Source organism: Chelonia mydas, chromosome 1 (genome assembly GCF_015237465.2).
Source record: "Chelonia mydas isolate rCheMyd1 chromosome 1, rCheMyd1.pri.v2, whole genome shotgun sequence".
NCBI lineage: Eukaryota > Metazoa > Chordata > Testudines > Cheloniidae > Chelonia > Chelonia mydas.
Window position 1 is genome coordinate 110977740 of NC_057849.1, and position 21140 is coordinate 110998879.

General features: G+C 45.2%; 1 protein-coding gene across 2 annotated transcripts in view; it reads right to left on the bottom strand.

Annotated features, from left to right (window-relative positions):
- SH3RF3 (SH3 domain containing ring finger 3) overlaps positions 1-14045 on the bottom strand; it is a 393578-nt gene extending 379533 nt beyond the window's left edge. For both annotated transcript variants that reach the window (XM_037897489.2, XM_037897480.2), the window contains exon 1: positions 7508-14045. In XM_037897489.2, coding sequence (XP_037753417.1) covers positions 7508-8032 — 525 coding nt within the window. In that variant the 5' untranslated portion in view covers positions 8033-14045. The remainder of the gene's footprint in view (positions 1-7507) is intronic.
- Between the last annotated feature and the right edge of the window lie 7095 nt (positions 14046-21140).

The window sequence follows — 21140 nt, forward strand, 5'->3', positions numbered from 1 at the left end:
CTCTTCATGAATTAGATACCTAAAAAGCTGGACTCAGGGTTTTCTTCAATATTAAGGCAACGTATGTGCTTTTTTTCTCTCTATTGTTCCTAAAAGTTTTAGGCTACATAAACATGATCTTCTCAGATTCAGACATGTAAATGCTTGGCTTAATTCACTTCCTCCTGCAGAACCCAGGCTGTGGGCCCCTAGTAGTGAAAAGTCCACCTAGATGGGAAGCACAGCAGTGCAAAATGCCTACAACCTCCACTCCACAGTGGACCCAAGTTTGCCAGCTGCAGCCTAGAACAGTGGTGCCCAAACTTTTCCTGTCACACCCTCCACTTATCAGTAACAGAATCTGTCCACGCACCCCCTCCAATTCTGCATGGCCAAGGCTTCCTCAGAAGAGGAGCTTGGGATGAATGTGGAGCTGGGGGCAGAACTAGGAATGGGGGAGCAGCTGGAGCGAGAGGCGGAGCTGGGCTGGGGTGGAGAGGGAATGAGGGCAAAGCTGGCCTGGGGGCAGAGCGCCGCTGAGGCTGGAGTTGGCCTGGAGGCGGAGCGGCACTGCGGCTAGGACCACAGCTGGCCTGGGGATGGAGCTGGCCCTTCCTGCCGGTCACCACCCCCACAAGGGGGCTGGCCCAGGGGCCTAGAAAGTACATAGATGATCTGGCCTGACACTGGGCTCCTAGGAAATGTTATGCTTCACTCCTAGGAAGTTTCTACCATTAAAGCTACTATGAAGTCCTGGCCACAAATTAAAGCTGTTCCCTCCACTGGCAGGAATTCCAGAGAAGCTCTGAGCAGCAAGTTTCCCCATAGGTGCAGGGGCTTGTAAATTGCGGATTTCTGCACCTTGAAAAGGTGAAATACCCCTCCTCCCCAAATCTGATATATGGACGAAGCATTCAATGAAAAATAAGGAAAATACTATATATCAGTTGCTTAACTCATACCAGCTGAGATGCTATTCTTATACCACCCTCATCCCCATATTATCTGAGCACCTTCTAGTAGTGTATTAAGCAATGTGACTAACATCTGTCACCTGTGGTTTGTCTTCTCTCTCATCCTCTCCTCAGACGGAGAATAGTGTGTGCTGTGTTTTATTTTGGAAGGTGGGGTGAACGGGGTGTATATATAAGTGTGCCTTGACCTGAAGCAGAAGGTGACAAGGTTTGTAATGGTCCTTAGTTCCTACGAGAGTTCCACAGTCTCAAGTGTGTTATCTTAGTATGACCAGAAAAATCCTAAACTACACACTTTATGAATTGTTTAAAACAATGGGAAAAAATTTATCTTAGGGATGTAAGGAGCCATTTACTCTTGATAGATCCTGAATTCCCAACACAGTTCTATATGGTAATGGAAACAGAAGAGCTAATATATTATAACCTTGTATCTAATGCTGCTACCATTACAAACCACTCTTAGCCTCCTATTTTATCCCCTAGGCACTCTAACAGTTTCTGAACTTCCTCTTATTCTTCCAATGTGCTTTCAGCTTCCAAACCTCTGTATAATACTACTTTGCGTTTACACAGCATCTTAATCTGATTATAACAAAATGCTTTAAAAATTGGGGATCTATACTGTCACCTTTTTATACATTGAAATTGAGGCACAGACTAGTCCAAGGTCGCACACAGTTTCATGTGAACAGAATCTGAAGTATCTAGTTCAGGTAAAAACACTTCAGAATCTTAATGTTTATAAAGCAGATCCAAACCATATATTCTTGGGTAACTGAAATATTTCCAGAGTTCAACTTATCCCTAGAATAAAGAAAAGAATATCCACATATTCATAACAACATTTCATAACAACTCCCTGTTGAATTATAATTCAGCACTCTTAATAAAATGTTACTAAATATTTGTAAGGTTGCAAAAGAATACTTGCCAAAGAGAGGCTAAAGCAACGCACAGAACCCAAAGTTCTGCCAAAATGTTACACACTTTACAACACCCACTCTGAAGCTGAAAAATACCACTTCTACAACATTACACTTGTGGGAAATTAAATGTGTATATATTAAAGCATAGACTTCTCTATCAAAGCCTTAGCTGGGTGTTTTTGCTTTATTTTAAGGTTAATTAAAATTCTGAGAGAATACACATCAAGCATACATTTCTAACATATCAATCTGAATGTCTTCTAAACAAGAGTGAAGTTTGACATAACTGACCTTGGGCTCTGTGTCATTATTCTTCACCTGCAAATAGTGTTCTTCCCTAACTAAAAACTATATTGATAATACCTCATTTCTATGACAGCACTTCCCAAGATATGAAGCTATTAAACTGTGAAAAATAGTGTGATTTCCATTTGATATCAGAAAGTGACAAATCTAGAGCAACAGCTGAAATTAGAAACCATTTCAAAATATCCTCCAAGACAGCCAAGTTGTCAAAGGCTGTAACTGTTGTATGCAATGTTATTATAGCCATGTTGGTCCCAGGATACTAGAGAGAGAAGGTGGGTGAAGTAATATCTTTTATTGGATCAACTTCTGTTGGTGAGTGAGACAAGTTTTCGCGCTTACACAGAGCTCTATGTGAGTTCATTTAGGAGCATACTGATTGTCTCATTTCACCCACACAGTTGTTACTGGGACATTTAGTGCATTGGATGAAGTACATCACATGTTGTGATAACCCAGTAACAACTACTGTGGATAAAACTGGACAATCACTGTGCTCTTGAATAACTCACACAGGAAAAATGATAAAAGACAAAAACACCATGCCACCTGTGGGTGACCATTTTTCACAAAGTGATCACTCTGACCTCTCAAAAAGAAAAGGAGTACTTGTGGCACCTTAGAGACTAACAAATTTATTTGTTAGTCTCTAAGGTGCCACAAGTACTCCTTTTCTTTTTGCAAATACAGACTAACATGGCTGCTACCCTGAAATCTGACCTCTCAGTCCTCATCCTCAAAGGAAACCTGCACAAAACCGTCAAAAGATGAACCTGGGAGCTTAAATACAGAACTTTACTAGATACTAAAAATCACTGACTGAACAGAGACCCTGGATTTATGGCTTATTACAACAATCTACAACCCACTAACTTTCCTCCTACCTTTTTCCTCCTACCTCCCAGCCTTTCCCCCCATCTTTTCCTCTCTATGACTGGAGAGGTGTTAACAAGCCACTTCACTTTGAATGGTCCCTTGAAATGTGTGTTAACTACTTATGCTGAACAATCCATTTCACCTTGTATTTATCTGTGACACACTCAGACTTGAGGAAGAGCTCTGTGTAAACTCAAAAGCTTGTCTCCCTCACCAACAGAAGTCGGTCCAATAAAAGGTATTACCTCACCCACCTTGTCTCTCTAAAGGCTATAACAGAAGACCAAATGATATCTGCTCTTCACAGTCAGATCACAGAAAGCCTCATTCTAAGCAGTTTTGTACCACCTATTGTTTAACACAGATAGAGATGCTGTATTTTGTTTTCAGGAAAGCTTGGCAATCAGCTGTATCAGCAGCTTTAAGGAGGATTATTCTCCCCTGTTGCTTTTTTTAAAAGGAGATTAGTTCAGACTTTCTTTCACTGTAATGAACTTTGTAAGAATCAGGAACACTGCATTGATTTCATAGATAAAACTGAAAGGTCATTCAAAAGGCTAAACTAACAGTTTCATGGAAACACTCTGCTCAGACATTCATTAGTGGAAAGAAGGAAAAACTGTAGTCGTTCATCATAAAAGCTAGAATGTGACTAAGTGTTAGGAGCAATATTACTTTCTACCAAATTCACTTGCATAAAAAGTTTCAAGGAAGCACCATAACAGTGTGTAAAATGCCCCCCCAAAAAGGGTTGATCAGGCAAGGTGATCAGCATTAGAATGCAACAGCGTGCCTGAACGCTGAAAGATTCCTTGCTGTACAGTGTATCACATTAATTGCTAGGGAGGTGACTTGTTAGAAAGTTATTCATTAATATTAATAATTAACACTCAATCCCTTCCAATCGTGCACACAACCTATATACTCAGGTATTCCTATAACAGCTACCCAGAGACCCTCATCTTCTTCCCCTCCCTACCACACAGTTCACTGTGTGTTACAAACACAGATCTGCAACGTCTTGTCTTCATTTAGACTGTGGGTTCTTTAGAACAGAAACTGTCTTTTTCATTGCATGTTTATTCAGAGCCTGATTGTGCAACAGGAGCCATGCAGGCATAAGGATCCTCCCAGTCCCACGTGAATCCCTTTGCAGAATAGAAGTCCAAAAGTATAAAATATTTCCAGCTCAAAACACACATTCAGATGATCATGGGAATTTTCATATTTTAAAATGATCGAATGACTATAAACTTCATTTTAAACTATATAATCTTTAACATCTGATCTCAAAAGAGTTACTCTGACATCATGAACTATCAAGCCTAAGTTTGAAATTTTATTAAAAGTATCTACAAAAATAAAGGACAGTTGCCTTTTAAAGAAAACTGGGTTCTTTAAATTGTGAAATCATTATTAAATACCTGAATATCATATAGCATGTGGACACAGTTGAGTAAAAGGACCTATCATCCCCAAAGCATTCCCAAACATACTTCACAGTAAGGTTCCAAATTTGCATTTATAGAAAACAATTCATGGAATTTCCCATCATTTCCTGAAGGCACAACTTCAAAACCTTAGCATGGGTCCCAAAGAATATCACATTGAAATACCCACTGCAGCGTTTCTCAAATGCAGCCACTGTGGCCACGTGCAGCCACCAGGGGCTTTTCTTGCGGCCACAGCCTCCTGGGCTGTGATTGGGGAAGGGGTGGGGGGAAGCAGTGGCTAAACCCCCACTGCAGCCCTTCAGTCTGGGAGCCATGCTGGTTTCTGGAGTAATGCAGAGCAGCTTCAGGGCTGTTCTAAAGTTATGCCCTATAGCAGTGGCTCTCAACCTTTCCAGACTACTTTCAGGAGTCTGATTTGTCTTGTGTACTCCCAAGTTTCACCTCGCTTAAAGTCTACTTGCTTACAAAATCAGACATAAAAATATGGAAGTGTCACAGCACAGTATTACTGAAAAATTGCTTACTTTCTCATTTTTACCATATAATTATAAAATAAATAGATTGGAATATAAATATTGTATTTGCATTTCAGTGTAAAGTATATAGAGCAGTAGAAACAAGTCGTGTGAAATTTTAGTTTGTACAACAGTGCGATGGTGTGCTGTGTAACACTTTTAGCACAGTTAAACAGTGAGTTGCTACAGCAATGATTACAAGTCATATCACTATTTTAAAATGTGTATAGATTGGGCTGGAGTCTGACTAAGTTTAGAACACCACATGTACCAGGAAATCTAATTATAGAGACAAACCAAACTGACAAGTTTAACATGGGATATCCTACTGAAATACATTACATTTTAAAAAATGAAATCATAATGCAGTATGTATTTTAAAGATTTTAGAATGTGTGTGGCCCTTTTAATCTTTGATTACATCTTTCACATTTAGCAACCATTATGTTTTCTTGTCTCAAAAACTATTCTCAGACACCAGTCATTAAAATGATGAGGCAAGGTGACAGAGAAAAGGCTAGTTTTTAAGTCTTAAGTCAATGAACAAGACCAATTGCCACAGAAAACAAGCTCTGCAATCTATATAAACTAATATCAGTACAGAGGGAAATACAACATACTTTCCCATGTTGGAATGTAAACATCCATGCAAGCAACAACCATCCCCTAAAACACACTGCCAAGACCGTGGCAACAGCACAGCCAAAGTAATATTTTCCAATCTCTCTACTGACAGTTTGTCCTTCCCCCACTGAGAACTTTAGTTTGAGATTCTCAAATCTACTCTGAATACTAACGTCAAAGCCTCCCTTAGTTTGAAAAAAAGCAACAATAAACAACATAAATGAAACAGCAATAATCTCCCAAATGGCCTGAGATGAGGAATAATTAAACAGATTCTTTCCTCCTCTACAGGGAGAGAAAGAGGAATGGGAAGAAGATGTGTGCAGGGGAACTGAGGGTAAGGGATGTGTGTAGATACAGGGGACAGGGAAATACAAGGATCGGAAGCATGTATGTGAGCAGCAAGGGAAAGCCTGACATGAAGTTTGTATCTGCACGATCACTGCTAGAAGAAGGGGTGTCCAACAGAGGGTGAGTGTGTAGGGAAACAGGTGCGTAAGGAAACAGAAGGGAACGAGTGAACAGAGCGAGAGGTGTCGGGAAGTGGGGTAAGGGTGCAGGGACACTGGGGAGATGAGTGAGTCCACGAGGAGCAGGAAGGGCAGATGACTGGGTGCGTGGGGAGTTGAACTCCGAGGAGGGAGCAGGGCAGAGGGCTGGGGGTGCGGGGTGCCTGAGGGGGGGGGCAGGGCAGAGGGCTGGGGGTGCGGGGTGCCTGAGGAGGAGGCAGGGCAGAGGGCTGGGGGTGCGGGGTGCCTGGGGGGGGCAGGGCAGAGGGCTGGGGGTGAGGGGTACCTGAGGGGGGCAGGGCAGAGGGCTGGAGGTGAGGGGTGCCTGAGGGGGGAGCAGGGCAGAGGGCTGGGGCTGCGGGGTGCCTGTGGAGGGGCCAGGGCAGAGGGCTGGGGCTGCGGGGTGCCTGTGGGGGGGCAGGGCAGAGGGCTGGGGGTGCCTGAGAAGGGGGCAGGGCAGAGGGCTGAGGGTGCGGGGTGCCTGTGGAGGGGGCAGGGCAGAGGGCTGGGGCTGCGGGGTACCTGAGGGGGGCAGGGCAGAGGGCTGGAGGTGAGGGGTGCCTGAGGAGGAGGCAGGGCAGAGGGCTGGGGGTGAGGGGTGCCTGAGGAGGAGGCAGGGCAGAGGGCTGGGGGTGAGGGGTGCCTGAGGAGGGGGCAGGGCAGAGGGCTGGGGGTGAGGGGTGCCTGAGGAGGGGGCAGGGCAGAGGGCTGGGGGTGAGGGGTGCCTGAGGAGGGGGCAGGGCAGAGGGCTGGGGGTGCGGGGTGCCTGAGGAGGGGGCAGGGCAGAGGGCTGGGGGTGCGGGGTGCATGGGGGGGCAGGGCAGAGGGCTGGGGGTGAGGGGTGCCTGTGGAGGGGGCAGGGCAGAGGGCTGGAAGTGCCTGAGAGGGGGCAGGGCAGAGGGCTGGGGGTGCGGGGTGCCTGAGGAGGAGGCAGGGCAGAGGGCTGGGGGTGAGGGGTGCCTGAGGAGGGGGCAGGGCAGAGGGCTGGGGGTGAGGGGTGCCTGGGGGGGCAGGGCAGAGGGCTGGGGGTGAGGGGTGCCTGAGGAGGAGGCAGGGCAGAGGGCTGGGGGTGAGGGGTGCCTGAGGAGGAGGCAGGGCAGAGGGCTGGGGGTGAGGGGTGCCTGAGGAGGGGGCAGGGCAGAGGGCTGGGGGTGAGGGGTGCCTGAGGAGGGGGCAGGGCAGAGGGCTGGGGGTGAGGGGTGCCTGTGGAGGGGGCAGGGCAGAGGGCTGGAGGTGCCTGAGAGGGGGCAGGGCAGAGGGCTGGGGGTGCCCTGAGGAGGGAGCGGGCTGGGGGCAGGGGGCCGTGCCCCAGGCGCTGCAGAGGCAGCGGCTTGTACCCACCTTTCCCAGCAGGGCGCTCCGGCTGGCGGCGGCCGCGCTGGGGGAGCCGGTGGCCGCCGCGGGATGACAGGCGGGCGACGCCGCCGGGTCGCTTCCCCCGCTGCCAGGGGCGGCGGCGGCCGCTGCTGCCGCGCTGCCCTGCGCCGTGGGGCTGCCGCCGCCGCTCCCGCCGCCGCCCCGGGGCCGCTGGCGGATGCCGTCCAGCAGCCGGACCAGCAGGATGTTGGCGGGCAGCTCGTCCACCCCGCAGCCCACCAGGATGCGGCACTCGGGGCAGCGCAGCTCGTGGCGGGAGCTGACGATGCTCTCCAGGCAGCGGCGGCAGAAGGTGTGCTGGCAGGGCAGCGCCTTGGCCGTGGTGTCCAGCCGCTCCAGGCACACGGAGCACTCCAGCAAGTCCAGCAGGGACGACTCGTCCATCGCCTCCTCCGCCGCCGCCGCTTCGCCGCCTCCCCGCCGCGCCTCCGCTCCCCGCTTCGCTGCGGCTGCCTCGGGCGCGCACAGCCAGGGCGCCCCTAGGAGCATCTAGAGCAGCAGCAGCGGCCAGCGCGGCACATGGCGGCCCCGGCTCCCAGCGAGCGGCCTGTCAGCGGGAGCCATCAGGGCGGCGGCGGCCGCGCAGGGCGGCAGCGGGGAGCGCTGGGGGCAGCAATGTGAATCAGCGCCTCTAGCAGCAGGGGGTGCAGCGCCCCCCGGGCACCGGGCCGTCAGAGAGCGGGGGCACGGCCGAGTTCAGGCCGCCGGGCTCCCTCTGCTCGCCCCTGCCAGCCCCATGTCCTTGCAGCCCAGGCGTCCCGCGGGTGAATGCTGGTGAGAGAGCAACCCCGGCAGCGTGGAGCTGGAGGAAGAGGAGGGCACCTGTTTCCCGGGGTTTCCCTCACCCGCTGTGTGCGATCAGCAGCTGGGATGGGGCATAGCGCGTCCGGGGAGCCGGCTTAGCGTATCCAAGCCTCGCTGGAAGCCACGGGGCTTGCCCAGAAGACAGCGGAAAGAGGCAAAGCAGATCCCCCCCGGGATGGCTTCAGCACTTCATCTGACCCGCTGCTGCTCCTCGCCAAGCGGCCCCTCCTCTGCTCCCCCATGGCTCGCTGTAACCCGATCGCAGCAGGTCTCTCTCGCTCTTCCCCCCGCCTTACTCAGCAGTGTCTCCCCCCTCCTCTTCGAAAGAGCAGAAATAGCAGTGCGGAAAAATGCTGCACAGGGGCCGATCCGCCCGGGGAAGAGGAGAGTTAACGGGACCAAACAAGACTACTTTACACACGCTGTCCGCGCAGCTTTTTGCAGAATCCTTTCGCAAGAAAACGGGAGACACCCGCGCCCTCTCCCCTCCTTTACGCAAGCACAGAAGTGCTCTCCAGGAGTCGGCTCAGATACTCGGCCTGAAAAATACAGAAAGATTTGTCCCTCTTGCTGGCTTTCATTTTCTGGTCATCACGGTTAGCGCTAATCACCTTGCCGAGTTGTGTGGTCACCATCAGGGCCCTCTGGCTCTGACTTCCTGCCTCTGAGGAAGGATGGCCAGTGACCAACAGCCCAGGGATGCTGCTGCCAAAAAAGGAGACAGGCTGGAGACTGACAGCCCAGCTAGCAATGTGCCTTTGCCACTAACACTTCATCTGCAGGGAATGCGGTCCAAAGTGCACAGCAGCAATTCATTCAAGCTGGAGAGTCTTCCGTCTCACTTCCCGTCCTCGAGCACGAGCCAGTCATTCAGGAAACTTTTTAGTTCACCCCAGAGCCAAAGGCAGCTAAATGTGTTTGTGCTGTGAAAGTGACCAGTTAAATCCAAGCTTCTTGCTGCTGTAGAACCTCTCTTCTTTCTTCTCCTCCCAATTCAGGGGGGAAATTGCTTTCTCCTATCCGACCCCCAGGCTCAAGGCAGCGTCAGAGCAACGGAAATACGCACCCCGGAGCAACCCGAGATGCTGGGGAAGTTTGCAGAAGTTTGTTCAAACTCTGCATGAAAAATATATTTCTTGCAGTGGGTTGCCCCTTAGTGGACAGTCTGGACACCGCACCTATTGGCATGGTGCTAGATGGATATTGGCCAGGGAAGGTTCTTGGACAAATTCCTTGAGAGTGTAGCTTAATATTTACTACAATTTAATACTAATGAAATCTCTTGTCAGCTAGACAGATAGCTGGATGACTGCCTTTTGTCATTGGGTCAGTAAGAAAATGGGAATGATTCGGTAGTTCAGTGGTTAGAACACCCACCTGGGAGGTGGGAGACTCCAGGGCCAGTCCCCCTTCTTCAACTTCTCTTTCAATAGTTAGCCAGAGTGCAACAACTTCAATAGGAGAGACTAAGGGTGCCCTACATCAGAATAATCCATAGCCCAGTGGTTAGAGCATCTCTTGAAAGGTAGGAGACCCTGTTGAAATCCTCTCCCCACTTCAGGCAGAGAGGGGAATTAAAGCTAGCTGTCCCACATCCCAGGTGAGTCCCCGAACAATTGGGCTAAAAGCTATAAGGTGGGTTCTTTCTCTAGCTGGGTTTTAAATGGGACCCAATCAAGTAGGCAGCCTCTGAGCTTGCCTACCGTATCAGTGACATAGTGACTAAATGCCTGTCTTCATCCGATTTCTGAATTGCTCAGGGGCTTAGGCAGGAGATAGATGTCCAGAGGACTAGAGCGAGGCAGCAATGCACATACCCAAAGGCAGAAACATAGGCCCCTAGGGAAATACTACCTTGAAAAATATAGGTGCCAAGTGAGTTCAGGCACCTACACAGTTGGCCAGAGTTTTTTGGAGCCAAAACTGGGATTTACATGCCTAACCCCAGGATTAAATAACAGTGACTAAATACCTTTGAAGGAAGGCATTAGCGTCTCTACTAATAATTCCTGTGATACAATTTCTCTCTCGGCAGGCAAGACCTTTGTCCTAACGCAGTAAATCATATCCTGCTACTAGTGACTGCTTTTTCTGTTACATACACTCCCAATAAAAAGTAATATGTTTTTATGCTGCACTTTACTGCTAACAACCTGGTGAAAACAATCAGAAAAATCTAACAATAGTAAGGAACATCTGTTCCCTTTTCAGTCCCCCACAGACGAGCTGACCTTCATGGATTCCAAGGCTCTGTGTTCCAGCCTCCTAGTCTGTTGGGAAGAGCAGCAGATATCCCTTCTCTACTTCCTCTGCCTGGAGTGCCAAACAGCGTTGAACAGATAGAGCCATGCATGGAAACAGTCCTGCTTCTGGAAGTGGGATGCAAGCCCGCTTCTCCTCAAGCTGAGTGCTCAGTCACACATGGAGCGCCCAGCAGGGACAAAAGAGGCTCTGATTGAATTTCCACACACCTAATCATCAGCCTCGCAGGGTGGATTAAATGCTCTGGCCTCTGGACAAACTGGTTGCAGCTCCGCTGCCTTTACCACCCGTGTGGTAAAGGCAGCAGCAGCAGCAAAAAAAGCTAACAGAATGCTAGGAACCATTAGGAAAGGGATAGATAATAATATAGAAAATATCATCATGCCACTATATAAATCTGTTATGTCCACCCCTTGAATTCTGTGTGCAGTTCTGGTTACCCCTTCTGGCAAAAGATATTAGAATTGGGAAAAGTACAGCGCAGGGGAATAAAATGATTAGGGGTATGGAACTGCACCCATATGAACAGAAATTAAAAAGACTGGGACTGTTCAGTTTAGAAAACAGTTGACTATGGGGGGATATGATAGAGGTCTACCAAATCATGAATGGTCTGGAGAAAGTAAATAAGGAAGTGTTATTTACCCCTTCACATAATACAAGAACCAGGGGTCAGCCAATGAAATTAGCAGGCAGCAGGTTAAAACCATAAGGAAGTGCTTCTTCACACAACATATAGTCAGCCTATGGAACTCATTGCCAGGAGATGTTGTGAAGGCCAAAAGTATAATTGTGTTTTAAAAAATTAGATAAGTTCACAATGGCTATTAGCTAAGATGGTTAGGGATGCAACCTTAACTGAGTGTCCCTAAACCTCTGACTGTAAGAAGCTGGGATTGGATGACAGGGGATAGACCACACATTAGTTGTACTGTTCTGTTCATTCCCTTTGAAGGAGCTGGTACCGTCTACTTTCAGAAGACAGGATACTGGGCTAGATGGACCATTGATCTGACCCAGTGTTCGTATGTTCTTAACCTATAAAAAGAAATCTCTTCATCCATCAGGCTACATGCAGGGTGCAACACAACAACTGTTTAACAGCTCATTCCTAAAATATCCTAACCAGGGAATGTGTGGAAAATGTTCAAAATGTGTGACTCTACTTTTTCAACTTGTGTAAAATGCACCTCTTTTTAGGAACCATGTTAATCACATTACTTAATTAGTTTACAAATAATTACTTAACACTTAGAGTTTGAAGGCAGATGTTGTGGCAGCTGAGACTGGGAATTAATCATAAGTAAACCCACAAATTTTTAGTTAAGTAAGACAAAAATTACTGTATTTCCTGTGTTTTGCTTTCTCTTTCCCCTGCTATTTTTCTTTCTTTCTGTATATTTTTCTTCAGGCTTTTGTGTGTGCAATTTTTTCTGTTTTTAAAACTTTTTTTAAATGATCTGTACTTTTATTTTTCTGTAACTTCATTATACTCCTTGTAGTATCTCTGTTGTACATACACCTTCCCTCATCCCCAAAATTTTCTTACTCTTCTCTCCTTTACATCTCAGTATGATCTTTCAGGCCCAATCCAGGAAAGCACATAAAACAAGGGCTTAACTTTCAGCATCTCAGTATTCCCTAAATCAGGCTACTGACATGCTTAAAATGTTTTTCTGGATTAGGGCCTTATCTTCCAAATTCTATCTTCTCTCCACTTTTCTGTATTAATGGATCTCCACCTTCTCAATAAATCACGGTTTTCCCTTTAATTCTCTCCTTCCTTTTTGCATTTCCCTGTCGTGGTTCCAGTTCCCCTGTGTCTGGCTCTCAGGTCACCCCAGTTCAATTCTCTCCAGTATTCCTCCTCCTCTGTGCCCCTTCAGTTCTGCCTCTGCAGCTTCCTTCTCTCACTAATCTTTGTCTCTCCAGTGTGGTTTATACATTCTGTCCCCCTGCAAGGCCTGCTGGATCTTTACTACAGCTCTAACTCTTGCTTCCTATTATTGTAACAATCAGCAGATATTAGAAAGGGTCCTCCTCTTCCAGAGAAATCAAAGTCCTTCCTGACCAGCTGTCTGGCTGGTGTCTCTAGTGCCCTGTGCCACTTCCCAATGGCTGGCAGGGGAACCCAGGCCCACCCTCTACACTGCGTTCCAGCCCAGGGACCCTACAATAAGTAGCCAAGGCTTGTTAAGAGTCTTACCCCTTGCTGCTGTTTCCCTCCTCTATGACATTTTTAATTTTACATGCCAGCAATCTGGTTCCGTTCTGGTTTAGATGGAGCCCATCTTTCCAGGCTCCTCCTTTTCTAAAGGTTCCCCAGTTCCTAATAAGCCTAAATCCCTCCTCTGAACACTGCCATCTCATCCATGCATTGAGACTCTGCAGTTCTGCCTGTCTAACTGGCCCTGAACGTGGAACTGGAAGCATTTCAGAGAATGGACTTTAATTTCTTACCTAAATTTGACTTCCAGGACCTTTGCTTTAACTTTTGCTATGTCATGGTACCTACATATACCACAACCACAAGCTCCACCCCTGCAATGCACAAAAGTCTATCTAAATGTCTCGAGAGGTGCACAACCTTTGCACCCAGCAGGCAATTCAGTATGTGGTTCTCCCAGTCACCACAAACCCAACTATCTATATTTCTAATAATCAAATCCCCCATTACTGCTACTTTTCTCTTCCTAATAACAGGGATCCCTTCTCTAAGAGCGGTATCTTGAGTGTGAGAGGATATCATGAAATCATCTGGAAGATTAAGATTGAAAAGTACTTTGAGATTAAAGGTGCTGTATAAAGGCAAAATACTATTATATGGAGAATAAAAGAAGTTTTAGTATAGAAAGCTTTAGTTTGCAGTTGTACACAAATTATAACGATCGGAACAATAGTACAGTACATGTAATACATCAGGTATTCAAGTGTCTCAATTTTTAAAAAATACTGGTTCTGTTTTCATGGATCTTGTTCTTTTATGATCCTTTTTTGATACTTAGTTCAGAGCAGGAAGGACTGCTGGATTTTGCTTTTTTATATATTAAACTTTTCAATACATATAGATAGATAGATAGTGAGGGAGGGGAAATGTGCTTTTAGCTTTGTTCTCATCCATTTACATGATGCTATTAGATCTAGCCAACTTGTTTCCAGTCTTTTGCCAAATGCCACACAGATTGTGTATAATTAAACATAAATTGCTCTCACATCTTGCACTTGTTCTTGCTCTACTTGTAAGGGCCAGTGATGTAGTAACTATTCATATCACAGTTTTACTACCCAGCAATGATTAATGAGTCACAATTGTTTGTACAGCACTTCAAAAAATGTAAAGTGCTATAAAAGTGCTAAGCATTATTACTATTTTTGAAAGAATCAATGTAATTAAACATGCAGTAGAGTAAACAGCTCATTAAAAACCTATTCTTATTCTTGCATTTCCTGTGTGTGGTTTAAAATAATCACTGGTCTACACTTACATTATCTATATTATTTACATTTAGAAATAAATCTATTTCAAAGAGCAATTTTGCATCTGAATTATACTAATATTTAGGAAAATTCTGAACTAAGCCTTCCACTCCCCTCCCTTTACTCTTGTCATTGTATCTAGATACTGCAGTATATATGGTAAGGTGCATCCCAAACTGATTTCAGACCTTGGCAATATTTAGACACAAGGGGCAAGATTCACTACTTTATGGGAGGTCCATAGAAGGCCCTCCACATTACGGAAGCCCAGCAATAGCCGTGCATTGGTGGGGAAGAGAGGGAAAGAACAGAAAGGCCATTCAGGTAGTTGGGGAGGTGGAGTCTCTGTGGGCTTTGAATAAGATGGTCTGGAGGAAAGCTTTTGGGGCCTACTGGTTACAAGAGGATGCAAGGGCAATAATATCCATAGCCTGTGATAGGCGACACAGAGGAGCTGGCACCACTATCTGACTAACAGGGAGCAACTGGCTGCAAAATCTAAAGGCAATTTGGGTAAAAGTGATTATGAACTGATAGATTAAGGAAAGTGTGAAAGCAGCAGATCAAAGACAATGGACTTCAAAAAAGCAGATATTAAACTCAAAACTGGTAAGTAAGGTCTCATGGGAAGAAAATCTAAGGGAAAAAGGAGTTCAGGGCAGACAGTTTCTCAAAGAAATGATATTAAAGGTACAACAGCAAACTATGTTGATATGAAGGAAAGATAGGAAGAATAGTAAGAGGCCAATATGGCTCCATCAGGAGCTCTTTAATGACCAGCAAATCAAAAGGCAATCCTACTAAAGGTGAAAGCATGGACAGATTGCGAAGGATGAGTACAAAAGAAGAGCACAACGAGTTACACATAGTTAGGGACATAAAAGGCAGTAAGCAGAGGTTCTATAAATACATTACGAGCAAGAGGCAGATGAAGGAGGATAGGATTAGAATTCAAAATCACCTTGAAAAACTGGAGACTTGGTCTGAAATCAACAAGATGAAATTCAGTAAAGACAAGTACAACATACTACACTTGTGCATTTGATTTTTACTTCCTAACTACAAAATGGGGAATAACTAGCTATGCAGTAGTACTGCTGAAAAAGATCTGGGGGTTGTATATGAGTCAGTGACAACGTTCCCTCTAATTTTTCCCATGCATGTGCAGAATTAATTTTGTTATGTGCACCAATATGGAGGTGATGTGTGGCAGGGATGGGGCTGAGGGGTTCAGAGTGCGGGGCTGGGGCAGAGGTTTGGGGTGTGGGGCGGATCAGAGCTCCAGCTGGGGATGAGGGGTTTGGGGTCCAGGCTGCCCTGGGGCCATGGCAGGCAGAGAGCTCCCCCCTCCCCCAGTCCTCTCCCCGGCCATGACATGTCCGGGGCTGGGGCCACGAGACAGGCGCCTCACCCGGGCTGCGACAGGGCTGGGGCTGGGGGAGAGCATCTCTCCCTGCTGTGGCAGCTCTGGGGCTGGAGCTATGGGAGAGGCGCCTCTCCCCGCCACAGTCCTGAGAGCCTGTGCAGCTCTTAATAGGCTGCTGCGCGGCCATGCAGCTTAGACGGAACTTAGGTCAGTGATGTTCTTATGATGTGATGCAGCTGCAGAAAAGACTAATATCCTCGGGTGAATTAGCAGGAGTTTCGTATATAAGACACAGAAGGTAATTGGTGCTGGTCAGGCCTCAGCTGGAATATTGTGTCCAGTTCTGAGTGGTAAAGTTTAAAAAAAGATATGGAGAAAGAGGAGAGAGGAGCACCAGGAAAATGATAAAAGGTTTAGAAAACCTGGTCTATGATTTAAAAACTGGGCATGTTTAGTCTTGATAAAAGAAGACAGAGGGGGGACCTGATAGTCTTCAAATATGTTATGGGCTGTTATAAAGAGGATGGTGATGTTCATTGAAGGTAGGACAAGTAGTAATGGGCTTTATCTACAGCAAGGTTAGACATTCAGAAAAACTTTCTAGCTATAAGGGTAATTAAGCACTGGAATAGGCATCTAAGGGAGGTTGCGGAATCACCATCTTTGAAGGTTTTGAAGAACAGGTTGGACAAACACTGTCAGGTATGGTCTAGGTTTACTTGGTCCTGCCTCAGCACAGAGGTCTGGATTACGTGACCGCTCACGGTCCCTTCCAGCCCTACATTTCTATGATTTCAATGGGAGTGTTCAGTGCCTTGCAGGATGGAATGCTAAATGATCAAACTATTCAAATGCTTTCTTCACCCTTTCTCTGTTGAAGCCTGCTGTTGGAAAATATTACTGTCGTAATACCACTAACCACAAGACCACATTAACAAGCCATCTGTAGCTAAAGAATGAATTAGAAGAATGAAAATAGGAACACTAAAGCACTTCAGAAAAGTTAATTTCAATAGAATGCATTTGATCTGCAACAACTGATTTTTTAAAATATTTTCTTAGGAAAAGTATGTGATAGTAAACAGAATCCTGATTTTAAAAAATGGCTTGAAGATAATTTCAGGGCATTTTAGATTTTTTCACTGTTGCTAGATCAAGGACTGTCAGGTCAAGAGAGACCGTTAGTTTTACAGACATACAAATAAATATCTGTAATTCTGAAATAATGCTCTTGTGTTTGGTTCAGGATCAACCATGACTTTGATTCCTAAACATTTCAGAGATTAAGCATTACTTCACTATGTACAAAGAAAATAAACATGTACTTTCAGTCTAAACTGACTTATTTCAGACTAAGGAAAAGAGCAGCCACTTCCAGCACCACCAAAAGAAACACTTGCCAGAGCACAATGATGTTGCCATTCCCATAATGGAGTGCAGAAATTCAGTGAACAAAATGGCTGCTGTCTTTGCAGACAGACATAGTTCTTAGAAATGTAAAGAGGCAGTACACAGAAAAGACTTCAAAAATTCAGGCAACAATCACTACAGTCAAAAGTATAATTCGGTAGACTTTCTTAATATTCAAATATTATTCAATCAACATGTCAGCTCAGAACTAGCTGAAACTCCTTAAAATAGCTTTTGCAACCAGAAAACCTGGGCTCAGTAACACTGGAAAACATATACTAAGGATATACTAAATTCTCCTGGCCCTTAGTTTAATCTTTTGTTAAGTGAACATTGGCAACATTTACTACATACTAAGTATCACATTCCCAAGAGGTCTCAGGTTCAAAAGAGACATTTCAATTTTGATTCTTGACCACATATGTTTAACACAAGTGAAATAATATACAAACTGAAATACAGTAATGTTGCTCTATAACAGTGAAACACTAGGCAAACTGTAATATACTCATGTTATTTTCATCTGTAAAACACTGCTTTGCCACAGCTAATAAGGCATATTGCTACTATATCTTTTCAATGTCCGTTATAATTAGATATATACCTGTTGTTTCTAATATGTTACATTACCTGCTGCAGATGCAGAATATATATTTTTAAAGGCATCATAATGTATTAAAAAATGACAAATGAATTTGTCTATTGGAGAGTTCTATTTTAATAAGTGCACATTTGCCAATATTACAGCATGATCTGTTACATGGGAATGTATCTTTTAATGTTTTCATAAATAGGGAGCATTCAAGCATCTTACAAGGTCTTTCTTTCTGAAACAGAATAACTGGCAGCCTTGAAGCCTAGACTACAACTATGAGGTTCAAATACTTCACACACCTACCTCTTATGAGATCAAAAACAACTGGTCAAATTTTGTTTTTTACTCTTTCTGAATGATTGACTTTGTGGGATCAAAAATGTTATGGACTCTTGACTTTAATGTGAAGATAGGATAAGCGAAGCCAGGACTTTGTGGGGGATCAGACATGATACTAGTCTACAAGTTCCGCCAGAGCAGCAGAATTGCTCTGAAATTCCTTCAACAACAACTATAACTGTTTCCAGTTATCCTACTGGCAGAATTGTCTTCCCAATGCCTATAAGTAGAAACAGGTGCTTCACATCGGGAATTTAGCATCTCTAGGTTTATCCTCTTAATCTCACTTAAATTTATTTTCAAGGTGGAGAAGTGACCTTTTCATTAGCAAAGCCCCATGATATTTGCATTTGGTAAGTTGATGCGTGGCAATGTCAATTCCAGGATAGAAGTACCAAATTACCAACAAACTAATGATAAAAGGGAGGGAGCTAGAGAGTTTACAAGATTAAAAAGGCCTGGCTGGTAGCGTGATACAGCATGCACGATAAGAAGAATGGCAAATACTCAAGCCTATCTTCCACCAGCCCAGAAATATAATATACAAGCAATGCTGAAAGCTTCCAGTTTCCCTCAGAGCCTGTCTGTAATTAAACATTCAGGGCCTGATATTCCACTTATTTACACTGGTTTTACAGCAGTCTAATATTATTGACTTTAGTGGAGTTACTCCTGATTTCCACCCATATGAGCAGAGAATAAGGCCCTCAAAATTCAAGGAAAACTGATTTGGGAACTGGTCCTTTCCAGTACTCTCAATTCTACTTATGAATGATCTGAAAATGAAGATATGTGAAGAGAATTAAACCTGATAGAAATGCTAAGTGAAACTATGTGATGGTGATGATGATGAGAAAAAAAATTCTCCATAACTTAAATGAGCCAACTTGAGCTTTTGAGAAAATATGTTTGACATATGCATCTAGACATTCCTGCAAATGCAGCTTTAAAAGGTGATTTATCTGTTTATTTATTTATAAATTTCACGGATTACCAAGGCCTCTAGGTGCATATACAAAATTTAACAGGACAACTGACTTTTTAAACCAAACAGCCTAATAGAAAGAAAAGATTTCTCAATATAATTACCCAGCTGGGCTCCACACTGTTCATGCAAAAGTCTGTGAAAAGAGATGGGCCTTGCTTGCACTATGCCCTAATTACCTAAGTTTCAGAAGGGCTGAGTACCTTACAGCTCTCACTGAAGTCAGTGGATGCTGTGGGTGACCAGTGATTTTGAAAATCTGGTCATAAATGACAACAGACTTGGGCTCTATCAGCCTGACAGAGGAAATGAATTGCAGACTCAAAGACCTACCACTGAGAATATCCTGACCTCTAGACCCCCTATAATTTCAGTCTGGAGATGGTTAACTCAAGCACCTCAGCTGATTTCAACTATCATTGTAATACATGGGAGGAAAGGTGATCTCCTGTGGATCATGGACCCATGCTTTACAGACAAAAGTCACTACATTCTTTGAGAGGGTCAATAAACATGTGCACAAGAGTGATCCAGTGGATATATTGTACTTGGACCTTCAGAAAGCTTTTGACAAGATCCTTCACCAAAGGCTCTGAAGCAAAGTAAGCTGTCATCAGATATGAGGGAATTCATGGATTAGTAACTGGTTAAAAGATAGGAAAAAAGGGTAGGAATTAATTGTCAGTTTTCAGAGAGATAAATAGTGGTGTCCCCAGGGATCTGTACTGGGACTACTACTGTTCAACATATTCATAAATGATCTGGAAAAAGGGGTAAACAGTGAGTTACCACACATGTGCACATTTATTGACCCCCTCAAAGAATGTATTGACTTTTGTCTGTAAAGACTTATATATCGTGGGTCCATGATCCACAGGAGATCACCTTTCCTCCCATGTATTACCATGATAGTTGAAATCAGCCACGGTGCTCGAGTTAATCATCTCCAAACTGAAATTGTAGTGAGTCTAGAGGTCAGGATATTCTCAATAGTGGGTCCTTGAGTCTGCAATTCTCAAGCAAGAGATCTTGGCGTCATTGTGGATAGTTGTCTGAAAACATCCACTCAGTGTGCAGTGGCAATCAAAAAAGTTAACAGAATGCTACAAACCATTAGGAAAGGGATAGATGATAAGACAGAAAATATCATCATGCCACTCTATATATCCATGGTATGCCACACTTTGAATATTCCTGGTCACCCCATCTGAAAAAAATATTAGAACTGGAAAAGTACAGAGAAGGGCAACAAAAATTATTAGGGATATAGAACTGCGTCCATATGAACAGAGATTCAAAAGACTGGGACTGTTCAGCTTAGAAAAGAGATGACTAAGGGGGAATATGAGAGAGGTCTATAAAATCATGAATGATGTGGAGAAAGTGAATAAGGAACTGTTATTTACCCCTTCCCATTATACAAGAATCAGAGGTCACTCAATTAAATTAATAGGCAGCAGATTTAAAACAAACATAAGGAAGTACTATTTCACACAATGCATAGTCAACTTGTGGAACTCATTGTCAGGAGATGTTGTGAAGGCCAGAAGTCTAACTGGTTTCAAAAAAGAATTAGATAAGTTCACAGAGGATACATCCATCAATGGCTATTAGCCAAGATGGTCAGGGATGCAACTCCATACTCCGAGTGTCCTAAGCCTCTGACTTACAGAAACTGGGAATGGATGACAGGGGAGGGATCACTTGATGATTGCCTCTTCTGTTAATTCCTTCCAAAGCATCCAGCACTGGCCCCTGTCAGAAGACAAGATAGTGGGCTAGACGGATCATTGGTCTGCCCCAGTGTGGCCATTCTTATGTTCACCTTGATTTTACTCCTCAGGGAATTCTGAGCCACTGCACATGAGCAGACTTCATGGCCCCCACAGATTTTTTTTCCCCAGCTGAAAATAGATTCTGCTGGGGATGGGCTGCAGTTACACTTTTCACCCATCATGGGCTGCTGTGGCACCAGAAGAGAGGGCAGCTGGCACAAGGCCAGAACAAGCAGCCACAGAGAGGAAGGGGACAGAGGCTGCTTTCCTCAGAGTGTCCTGCCCTTGGGGCCAGGTGAGGAGACATGGGATATGGGGGGGCAGACAGCCTGGGGCACACAGAGCTGCTGGGGGGGTCACATAGACTGGAATTCAGAAGGGCTAGTGAGGAGGACAGACTGGGGTGCAGGCATAGGAGCTAGTGGGGTGATAGCATTGATCCAGGGGCTGAATGGGAGTGCAGGGACACATGGGGACAGGGAGAGGGGGGGTACAGGGACACATGGGGACAGAGGCAGATATGCCTGAATGAATGGAATAGGCTAGGGGTCAGCGGGGGTCTGCATGGGGGAGGCTCCCCAGCT